The sequence below is a fragment of the Hypomesus nipponensis genome, chromosome 14 (assembly GCF_054491055.1).
Source record: "Hypomesus nipponensis isolate SF chromosome 14, ASM5449105v1, whole genome shotgun sequence".
In the NCBI taxonomy this organism is placed as follows: Eukaryota; Metazoa; Chordata; class Actinopteri; order Osmeriformes; family Osmeridae; genus Hypomesus; species Hypomesus nipponensis.
In genome coordinates, this window is record NC_140374.1 from 5,945,554 (window position 1) to 5,957,725 (window position 12,172).

At 48.8% G+C, this 12,172-nt stretch overlaps 1 protein-coding gene across 1 annotated transcript in view; it reads right to left on the reverse strand.

The window, feature by feature from the left end:
* Positions 1-12,172, reverse strand: part of LOC146258413 (A disintegrin and metalloproteinase with thrombospondin motifs 20) — a 75,978-nt gene that overhangs the window by 35,054 nt on the left and 28,752 nt on the right. The window contains exons 12-15 of the mRNA XM_084671494.1: positions 4,481-4,626; positions 3,462-3,643; positions 1,913-2,049; positions 1,534-1,651 (exon numbers count right to left, since the gene is read on the reverse strand). Of these exons, the coding sequence (XP_084527620.1) occupies positions 1,534-1,651; positions 1,913-2,049; positions 3,462-3,643; positions 4,481-4,626 (583 nt within the window). The remainder of the gene's footprint in view (positions 1-1,533; positions 1,652-1,912; positions 2,050-3,461; positions 3,644-4,480; positions 4,627-12,172) is intronic.

A 12,172-nucleotide genomic window follows, 5' to 3' on the forward strand; every position in this document is an offset into this window, starting at 1 on the left:
TCCAATTCCTTCTCTGATCAGTCAGGACAGCATAAGCGCTTAAGTACATGGCTGGATGACGAACTCCGGAAACCGCTGACGAGGTCTGCCTCGGACAACGCCATGTCTTCTCCTCAGGGGCCCCCCTGCCTAGCCAGAGACCGCGGGCACCCAAAGGACGCAACCGCAGAGCAACCGAGGAATGTAGAGAAAACACAGACCCTGAGGAAAAACAGCCTTCGGTTTCTCCCTGGCAGCAAACAAGCAAACAAGTTGTGGGAGGAGAAGACTAGCAGACCACTGAGCCATTTAGAAAGTGCTCGAGCGACTAGCTTAGCTTACTAAAGACACCAGTGGTTCCCTAATTCGTTTCACAGCAGGGAGAAGGTGAAAGGTCACACACAAAACCTATGTTAAACAGGGGCCCCTTATATCGGCCCTCTTAGTCTTTCAAATATTTGATTGAAGGTATGTACTGTAACTCCTGTTTCATTGGTTCTCTGGAAGTTTACTGTTACTTTATTGGCTGAACTGAACCTGGGCAGACCTCCAATGAGCTGGCCAGGCCTGGAACACAGTAGTGGGGGAGAGAAGAGGCTGTGGAGAGGGAAGGAGTAGGAGGGAGCAGTGTAGTGAGGTCTGGACACTGGCCTGGACAGGGGCCACCCTGCCTGGGATTCTGTCTGACTTACGTCATCTATCTAGAGCTGGGCCAGAGTCTGGCACACCTGGTTCTTAGGCCGGCAGAGCAACAGACAGACAGACAGACAGACAGACAGACAGACAGACAGACAGACAGACAGACAGAAAGATAGACAGACAGATAGGCAGACAGACAGACAGGCAGACAGACAGGCAGACAGACAGACAGACACACAGACAGACAGGCAGACAGATAGGCAGACAGACAAATAGGCAGACAGACAGATAGGCAGACAGACAGACAGACAAACAGATAGGCAGACAGACAGACAGACAGACAGACAGACAGGCAGGCAGGCAGACAGACAGACAGATAGGCAGACAGACAGGCAGATAGGCAGACAGATAGGCAGACAGACAGACAGATAGGCAGACAGACAGACAGACAGACAAACACAGAGATTTTGCACCAACTGGTGAAGTTGGGTTTAAACAGACGTTTTTACTGATGTGTTTTCTAGTCCAACTGGAGGAGGACTGGATGCAATCCCCGGTTGGCCCACAAAGAGACACCACATAAAGCGTGAGTTCAAAGCATTGGCGCAAGTTGGGGTTTAGTTAGAGCACAACAAGAGTTCATCAAGTTCTTCCTGAAGTATTTGGAAGATTATTCGGAATGTGCAGTACTACAGGACAAGGGTCTAGGAACTATGGCAGCATCGTCCAAAAGCCTCTGAGGGGTCAGAGTTCATCTTGTTTTGGGGTCAATCCAGGCTATCCAGGGTCCAGGGTCAAGTTTAGGCCAGGCCATTGCATCTCCATATCTATGGCAAATTGATTATTTTCATGTGTCCCCTATGTACGATGACCTCCTTTGACTACCAGCTCTGTATGTTGAAAGACCAGACTCACCATACTCAGCATCGTTGAAGGTCCCAGCTTGGGTCTTGCAAGAGGAATTGTCCCCTCCACACACCCCACACTTGTCGTGCCTCGCCTTGGAGTTCAGGACATGATCACAGCCTGCTTGCTGGAGAAGGAAACATAAAGACTAGTGAGACACGAGGAGCCAAAGAGTGTCATTCTGACAGCCAAACACTGACAAGAATTTCCACCAATGGAGTTTTATCTGATCCCAAAACCAATAAAACCACTGTTTTAGATGTCGATCATCTCATTTCCTTCTCAGACAGCCATCTGGAAGGATGTATCCGAGTGTGTGTGAGGTAGTGTGGGCAGGTCAGCATGACCAGTAGTGTTGACATGAGAGGGTACAGCCTCGGTCCAGTACCCTGCAGAGGCCTTCCACGCAGATGTCATAAGTGTCCGGGCTGCAGGGGGTGCCGTCGATGACTCGGTCCTTCAACTGATTGTACGCCATCGTCCCGGCAACCCGACAGAAGAGCTTACAGCGATCCTTCATCAGAACTGCATCAGAAGAAGAAGAAGAAGAAGAAGAAGAAATAGAAGACATCATCAGTGACAATTTAAGCAATAAGCCCCAAGAGGCCGTGTTTTGCGCTAATTTTAGAACAGGTAAGGGGGTTTTCGGCACTCCGCTTCGCGTCGTGCCTAACAAATCCCCTTTCCTGTTCTAAAATCAGCGCAAAACACGGACCCGCGGGGTTTATTGCTTTGCAAAACTATTACTAGAAATATTTTATATGGTTTCATAAATAAAAAATATTAAAAACAAAATAGTTTAATAATAAACAGTCATTCTTCTGCCACTACAAAGTATAGTTCCTACATAAATTGTTGCCACGCAACAGTCAGATGGACACCTTTGCCGTCTTTTTTTATTTGAAATATTCAATACACAGTAATATGGAATGTTAAAGATGGTGGATTTTACAACGGCATGGAATGCGATATAGCCAATCACAATCAAGAATGGGAACAGACAGCTTTAGAATATAGATTTAGTGCACCACAACATTGGCAGATGTGGATTAGCTACACGGTGGAAATGTTTACAGACAACAACACGGCAAAGACTCTGCTTTTGGCAAACATGTTTCTTCAATCCACTGGTCTGGCCAGCAGTTTTCTGTGCTGAAAGACCCAAATCATTATCAGTTGTTTTGGAGGATCACATTCTTTCAGACAGTTTATTGGCTGCTCAACTCGGCCTGCTTGTATAACATGAATTAGGATCTCTCACAGTTAATTCTTCAAAAGCATCTCAGCTCCAGAGTCTGACCTCCTGAGCCACATGGCAATCTGGTGCAGCTGAGCAAGGCATTTTAGTAACGAATGAGATTCTTCCTTGCAGTATGAGCTTAGAGCTATCCAGGAACATCATATGGAAGTACTATGCAGCTCTAGTCTTGATTATTCTGTCCATTTGCCAATGAAATAAAACAAAGACACTGACTGAAACTCCTGAGCCAGAAATGGACTGTAGAGATTTCCTGTCTGGACAGGATGGGAGGAGGGTGGGTGGATTAGAGTCATGCTAACTAATAGAGATTTCAAGATTACAGCAGTTGATGTAGGTATTTCACACAGTGGTGACCTGAGCCACACTCAACAAATGTTTCCAGCCATCATGTGATACAGTAGATGTGAAACCAGACCTGCTCTGTCCAGCCCAGCTGGGATCCACTGGTTCATATTTAACATTCCATTTTAATCATTTCGCAGGCACTTTTATCCAAAGCGCCATACAAATAATGCATATAGAAAGTACAGCAGAAGATCAACGATCAGAAGTGCAAAGTTCAAAACGGTTTTCAGTGGTCAGCGTCGAGGAACTGTCTTTTTTTACGAGCCACATCGCAAAGCAGCCGCATCTCGGCTACTCGGCACAGTGGTGTTCCGTTAAATTGGTTACTCACTCCCGCTGTACTTTGGCACCCAGCGAACGGTGGGAGGCAGACCGTTGATGTTGAAGTGCTTGCCGTCAAACTGGGAGCACTGCTCCTCCCGGAAGTCTCTCTGCCCCCGGGGACAGGGCTCAGTGTTGCACGACTTGAACTTCATCCTGCGCCCCACACAAAACCTGCCTCCATTTCTGGGCCTGAGACACAAGAACTGTATTAGAACATGTCTTCTACAATCACTTACCGTGACTTGCACATATATACTTGGACTTTCAAAGGGTATTGCATTGTTTTGACTGTTGCCCATGTTTATTGGGACAGATCAGACCTATGCCTAAGAAGTTGTTGTTGTTTTGACTGTTACTCCAGCTTGTTATAACTGGTATCAGACTCAAAGCAGATGGGTATAGCTCAACAGTACAGCCTTAGCCAAAAGTATTGGGAGCGACATACATTTTGTGTTTGCAAAGCTTGCTGGGCCTTGGGATAAAATGACTGCTAACATAATTTTAGTAAGTCACATCATCAGCACAGGGGAAAGTGTGAACTAGTTCTAGCCAGGTGAAATCACCTTATCATTCTGATTGGATTTTAAGAGCAGATTGACTGATGGAAAAGAGGGGACTATTTGCATATATTGAAAATCTTTGCCCCCAAAAAGCTTTCAAAAATATGGAATGTGCCTTATTGTGATTCGTAATGTTTTCACATGTTTCTATGGAATTCTGATATAGGAACATGTGAAAAAAAATCCTCAAATATTGAACCAGCAAACTTTGCAAAACACAACATTTGTCATTGCCAAAACTTTAGCTTTAGACTGCAGATCAAGAGGTGGCAGGTTTTAATAGCCCCCCCCAATCCCCAACGCCCCCGTCACTTGGATTAAAGCATCAGCTAAATGAACACTCTATACTTACTGTTTGGATTATAAATAATGATAATATTAGAATGACTAGTCTCTGTTATTATTGAAATGAAAACATTATCATAATGCTCATACAAATACTGTGTTTCTGAAGGGAGACTCTTACACAGGCTTGTTGCATTCCCGGAAGGTGCTCCTAGTGCCTCCTCCGCAGGTCCTGGAGCACGCACTGTAGAGCCCCCAGGTGCCCCACTCCCCGTGGACCGGACGCAGGTCCAGCTCCTTGTTCACACACATCCCATGTCTACAGTACTGTGATACACAGCACACACACACACACACACACACACACACACACACACACACACACACACACACACACACAGAGACACACACATGAAAACAGAGCCATGCAGTGTATACAGTACACACACAGAGTCTCCAATGCTTGAGAGTGTATTGTGTGACTCCTACTGTGAGTACAACTCAACAAGCTAAAAGGCACCTCAGAGAGTCAACTCAGTCTGGCGCAGATTTAGCACCAGCACAGCTGGGAGTGTTGCCCCTCCTTCCCTTCCTAATCCTCAGGTTAGGCGTAAAACTATACCTTAAAAGAAAACTTGGGGCAACGCTAATCCTGCTATCAGTTACCACCAAAGGAATGCTTCCAAATGTTCCAGCTGTGGGAATAAGAGGCTAGTCTAGCCTAGCCTACAGTAACATCGAGTTGCACTGGTCTGGGTCTGGGTGGCAGCGATGGAGTGTCAGTGAGAGGAACCAGAGCGAGTGCTCTGCACACTGCAACACTTCCACATTGTCAGGTTTTATTACATCACGGATTGACCGAGGGGGCAGCCAATAAAATCTTCAAATGTTCTCAGGCTTTGGTCTGAATGAGGGAAGCCAGGTCCGCTGTTAAATTCCTCCACCGCTGGTGTCACATGCCCTCCTCCCTTGTGGACAGCGGGAGATTAAAAGCCAGCAATCTAAGCCTTATGGTGATAAGGTGAAGGCCTTTCATCGGAAAAACATGGAAACTGAAAATGGTCCGTGAGACCTATCTCAGACTATCTCAGACCATAGGACACCCACTCATTAAGAGTTTACAGCACGCACTGCAGCATGATGCACATTCACATTGATTTAAAACCCTCTCACATGGACTCTATCAATCCAATTCCACTGTGAGTTGAGGCCGTTGGCCGCTCTCTCCATTCCTGACACACGGCGCCAGCCCCATGCCAACACGCTAAAACAGGGCTTCTCCCAACGCGCTGAAAGAATCCCCAATTCCACTGTGTGTGTGTGTAACCAAATCTCTCCCTACGCGGGCAAAGATAGCGGAGGGTCCTTTTCGTCGAAAGAATGCGGGACAAGACGGCGTCTGTCTGGGTGCGCAGACGTCCGTCCGGGGCGCACAGGCACGGGGAGCGGTGGCCACGGCGATAAGGGGAAACCCTAGAGCTGCGATAAGAGAGGAACACAGCTTGTTACAGCCCTGACATCTGAAGCACTCTTCTGCACACTCACACGCAGGATGTCTCGGGAACACTGTGGACCACACTCGGGACTCGGTCAAGGGATGTTTGGAGACCTTTGTGCGCTTCCACGCGTGTTTAAGTTACTGTGTTTCGATCGGGGGGCCAAGTATTTCCAGAGGTATGATCTCACAGCTGTGTTTGCAGTTGGACCCATTCCAGCCTGCACACATGCAGCACTCTCCCTGCTGAACGGCGCTCGGTTATACACTGTCGAAACGTCCCATACGTCTCCCTCATGACATTAACATTTAGTCATTTAGCAGACGCTCTTATCCAGAGCGAATTACAGTAAGTACAGGAACATTCCCCCCCCCCCGAAGCCAGTAGGGTGAAGTGCCTTGCCCATGATCGAGTGTTTCACAGTCGATGTTGTCTGCAGGGATTTGAGTGCAGGATGCCCTGTGTGTGCCTCGACATATTGCTCTCTGAGCCAAGAGGTGACCTGGGGTGAAGACCTGCGCAGGTCTGTCCCATGACACACACACACACACACTCACTCAGGCACAAACACATTCAGCCGCTCAGGCACACACACGCACACATACACACACACAGGCAAAGACACACACATACAAATGATTCGGAAGAGCCAGTGTGCCTGGGTGTAGTGTAACTCATGTTAAAGACCAATGATTGAGTATAAAGGCTATGCACCCTGACAAGCAGGTGTTAACTGGCCTGGAGCATGACGCAAACAAGATGATCAGAACATGACGCACGTTCTCCCCCAGAAAACTCTGCACTCCCAGTCCCTTACATGTAAGTAACACTGTTAGAAGTTAGTTGTGAGCAATATTTCATATGCTCCAATTTGTTTCCCAAAAGAAATGAATGTCCTAAAACAAACCACTGACACATGATTGGACACAAATGGGTTTGACACATAAAGAAGAAGAACTGGGCCCTAGAGGTGGAGCACACCACCAGAAAACACCAAACACCACGGAAGACGGTATGAGAAGCATTCAGAGCACTCAGAGGACTAGCATCAACAAAGCCTGACAATACAACACAGAGCCAGGTATGACAGCTTACTGGCCTTGACCCTACAACCAACTTTGTTTTTTCGACAGGGTCCTCCCCTCCCCCCTTGCTTCAGCACAACCCCCAACCCCCTCCCCCCTCCCCTGACAGAGTACGGATTGTCTGCCAAGACCTAAGTGTGCCCCCCCGTTTCTGTTTGTCTCCCCCTCCCCTCCATCTCCTGCTTTCTCTCCTTCTCCTGCTCCCCCTCCGTCTACCCTCCCTCTCATGCTATCTCTCCCTCTCCTGCCACTGTACCTCTCCTCCTCTCCCTCTCCCCTCCCTCTCCTCAGCTCACCTCCGGCCACCCTCCCCCTCCTGCTCTCTCTCCCTCTCAGCCCGGTCTGTGGGGTGGATGGGGGGGGTGGGGTTGTATGGGACTGGCTGGGACCACCACAGCGTGACTGGGCGGTGAAGCCTGAGGAACTGTCAAACACAGGGGACCGGCTGTCAGAAAGGACTAAACCTTCGGTAAGCCTTTAAGGCATTCCACTCCCTGCTGGGACTCACTGTTTACAACCGTTTTGTTTGGCTTGAAAAGGTGAGGTGAATGAAGGAAAAGACACTGAACTTTTCAAAAGGTGGAGGGTAGAAAAAGAAAGGAAGAAAAAAAAATCCCTGCAACTGCCTCAACTGTGCGTGTGTGCATGGATGTGTGAGTGTGTGTTCAGTGCGTGTGTGTGTGTGATCTGAACGAGAAAGCATCTGGGGGCCATTCCAATTAGCCTCTCTCTGTCTCGTGCACAAATACAGCCTTGAAAAACACCGATGTGAAAAGAGTCTTGGTAAAGTTAGCACAACTGTTTGGGGTTCGGGCCCGGGCTCTCCTCGAACAATTGTCGAAATGTGTCCTCAGTTGGGACTGCAGTGAGACATTTGAAGGACTTGTGAGAGAAACTGGCCCAGCTGTCGCTAGCATGTGTTTAAAATGAGGAATTTCCCAAACACACAAAAACATGGAACCACACGAGCACGCACACACATGCACACATGGAAATACGCACACACACACATGCACGCGCGCGCGGAAATACACAAGCACGCACTCACTCACTCACATGCAAGTACACCCACCTACCCGCACCCACGCACACACACTCTCACACAGGGATAATCAACGTTTAAAAGATAAAGCCCACTAGGCTGTAAATAGAGAAGAGTTAGCCACAAGTGCTAAGCTAGTGTTAGGGGAAGCCTCTGCAGCATCTGCTTGCTGGAGTTCAGCTGGCTGGTTTAGAGGTTGCGCCCTGTAATTGCGAGGAAGCTGCTTCGAGAGCGCGTCGTTCCTCCTCAAGCCATACATCAGAGCTGGAATGAGAGGGCAAAGACTGATTTAAAAACCTCCCGCTCTCTCATTTTAACACGGCCATTTCCAAAAGGCATCACCTTTCATGTCTCTGGTTCTCACCGCTCTGGGTTGGAGTTCAGTCCGGCCACAGCAGGAGCACATTTGGAGTCGTGTCCCTGACGCCACTGCGACCAACACCACATCCATCTACACCCCACAGAGGAACAGCACAAGAGCCCAAACTCCACGGGGAGCAATAAATCTAACTCCAAAGACCACCATGTGAGTTGTTCAATATGCAGGGTGCAAGTCAGCATGTTACAGATGGTCTGTAGATGCTGTCATTTCACCGTCGGGATTTGGAACGCTTTGGAATTCTGACAGACGGGTATTGTAGAAGTGTCGGGTGAGAGAGAAGGGGCCGGATGTTTGTGCTGGAGGAAGGGAGGGAGAGGTTCTGAATGGGGATCTTCTGAGAAGGCGTGGCTGAGGACTCTCCTCGCTCCTCATAACTCCGAACATGAGTGACGCGTTGGCACGTCCTCACGCGAACAGGGACGAGAGAGATGTTGTAACCGTTAGGGGAGCCACCCCACGCCCTCACATACACATACATGCAGACATGCACACATACATGCAGACACACTCACATACGTACAGACACACACACACACGCACGCACTAGGTTGTCCTTAGTCTGAATGAGCAACTCTCTCAGCTGTTCCATTCATCTGCACTTCACACCCACTTTTACCTGCGGCGGTGTTCTCTTTCGTTTGACAAGAACACTCCTCTTTTCTCTCTATCTCTCTGTCTTTATCTCTCTCTGGCATAGCTAGCATTCTAATTCAAATCAACCCCCCAACAAGTAACAAAACAGACCCCACTCCCGCTCTCCGTAACACAGAGCTCCATTCACTACTCAGATGTACTGGCACATTATTCCAGGAAAACATTACAGTGAGCATCCCCTAAGACAACAATTCACTTGTTCCCCCAGATCCTGCAGTCTGCCTGTGATGACGGGTGAATCAAAGTGGTAACATCCTGAAAACCTCCAGAGATTAGCCCGGAGTGACATCAATGTGAGCCCCAGTCCAGGGCTCCAGCTCACAGCACTCCACGACACGTCTGTCAGGGTGCCAGGAACACTGAGCCAACAGCAGGCACCCCGCGCCAACTCTCTCGTTTTCCTTCTCTCTTTCTTTCCCTTTCTATCCTTTTCTATCTATTTCTCTCTCTCTCTTCTTATCTCTCTTTCTCGGCTTTCTCCCCCCTCTCTCTCCCTCCTTCTCCCTCTCTGTCTTTCTCTCTCTTTACTGCCTGACTTTTCAAGACCTCACTATCATTCTCTAATTGGCTGAAACCAGAGCAGGTTACAGCTCGGAAGAATGTTCTGGAAATCAGAAGCAAAGACTTCCTTTTTTTTATGACACAAGTTGTCCTAGGAAACTGATCTGTCTGGAAATATTCAATTTTGTCTGAGGTAGAGAACTCAGAGATAGAGAAGATCTTAGAATTTGACACAATGGGAATATCCACTGCACTGTGCAAAACAGAACCACTAAAAAAGATTCAACAAAGATGTCTGTCAGACATAACCTCCAACCTGTACATCAGGCCACTGGCAATGGACAGCAGCTCAATAACTGGCCGACAAGGAGGGAGACGACAAAACATTTTAGTTCATTCAAGTTCAGCCTCCATTGTTCTCCTTGCCACCCACCAAGCTACTTTAAGGCAACGTGGTGAGAAACAGAGAGAGAGGGAGAGCACCTCAAAGAAAGCGGGGGAAAGAGAGGGAGAAAGAGAGGGGGGGCGGGCGGGCGGGCTCTGGATATGGTGGCAGGCGGGGCTTTGGGGTGGGTGACAGATCCTGATTGACCGTACTAGCCTGGCCTCGCAGAGCCAGGGTCCTTTTGAACGAGAAGGGGAGGGGGGGGGGGATAGGGGGGAGAAGGGCGGTGGTGGTATTTATAGACAACTAGTGATGGGATGCCCTCGTTAGCGCACGGCCCACTGGGCCAGATGACAAGACACGCCGCCGCGGGGTCATGTGACCGCATTATTCACTCCAGCGCCCTTGCAAGAGTTCTAGAGAGGGAGAGAAGGAGCCAGGGACAAGAGGGGGAGAATGAACGAGGGAGGAGAGAAGGAACGAGGGAGGAAAGGGGGAGGGCAAGGGAAGGGAGGAAGGTTGAAAGCAAGGAAAGAAGGTAAAGAGGCATGGAAAGCGGTAGGAAAGAGAGACAGAGTGAGAGAGAGAGAGAGAGAGAGACAGAGAGAGAGAGAGAGAGAGAGAGAGAGAGAGAGAGAGAGAGAGAGAGAGAGAGAGAGAGAGAGAGAGAGAGAGAGAGAGAAAGAAAGAGGGACATGACCTCAACATAGTGCCCTACTTCCATCCAGTTGTACACAAACAAACTTGTTCTCACCAACTGCCGGCATTCACTGACACAGACTCAAAGCACAAACTCCATGACTTGTTTCAGAAAAAGAAACTCCACTAAGGGAAGAATTACACACACAGGCAGGTTGACAAACCTGAAAAAAAAATGTTTTTTTTCAAATTTAAGCCCAAAAATTTGCCAGAGATGATGTTTCCTTTTAATGGGTAGGAATGACACAGTGGGCCATGTCTAATGATAGGTTAGAGGAGATACTTAGAGAAGCAGCTATGGTTACAAAGATTACACCTCACCATAAACACATACACACATACATGCACACACACACACACACACAGCCTGGCTGTATTCTCTAAACCGGGCCTCCCTTGGGCCCAGCAGATGCCTCTGAAACAGGGACCTGGCCCTCGAGCCCCCTAACCTAGACCTGAACCCCAGCCCCATGACTCATCTCTCAGACAGAGTGAGAGGGGGGGGGGGGAGGAGAGAGGAAGGGAAGGATAACCAGAGATAAACAGACAGAGAAAGAGAAACAGAGAGATGGAGTGAAAGCAACAGAAAGACAGAAAGAGACAGTCAGTCAGTCCAGTAAGAGAGAGTTAGAGATAGATTGAGAGATGAAGGGGGGTGTTATTGTAAAGAAAGGTAAAAAAAAAAAGTCATTTGAATTCAACACAGAGAGAAGAATGGTGCCTTCCAAGCTGAATATGTAAATGAACACACACACACACACACACACAGTCCCACACATAAAAAGGTTCTGAGGAGGCAGGTGGGAGCTGGTTCAGTGTACCCTAGTTGCTTTCAAGTGGCCCCTCTTCAAAGAGGCCCCGTCTAGGGATGACACCAGCCCCTCCAAACCACACACACACACACACACCAGCTAACCTGTCTAGAGACAATACCAGCCCCTCCACACCCCACACACACACACATACATGAAAGGGGAAGACAATCCAACTTTAGGGGGTCGGGTCGATTCTGTCATATGCACCCACTCACACAGACGTTAGGCACATAAGACCTCTCTCATCCTCTTGTCATCCTTCCTCTCTCCTCTTCCTTTTCCTCGTCCCTTACCCCCTCTCCTCCTCCCCCTCTCTCTCTCCCCTCCTCCCTTTGTCCTCCCTCTCTCTCTCTCCCGTCCTACCTCTCTCCTACCTCTCTGTCTCTCTCTGTCTCTCTCTGTCTCTCTCTGTCTTTCTCGGTCTCTCTCTCCAGTCCTCCCTCTGTCCTCCTCCCTCTCTCCTACGTCTCCTACTTTTCAGAGTCATTGATGTGAGGTCTTTGTGTGAGAGCCGGCCTCCGCCTTGGGCTCTGTTACTGCCTGCCCACTGACCCGCTCCCTCGCCTTTTAAATAGGTTTTAGGGTCACAGGTTCAGAACACGGTGACTCAACTGTGAACGGCGTGCGGCATCTACTTTCAAAGGACCTGCGATCTCACCTCTCCCTCTCTCTGTATCTCTCTTTTCCTCTCTCTCTCTCTGTCTCAACCCTCTCCCCCCCCCCCCTTACCTCTCTTTCCTCAGCGCTATATTGTTCACCCCAAAGCTAATAAGCGCAGCCTCCCAAGGCCATGAAGAATGAGGGTTAATGGGGG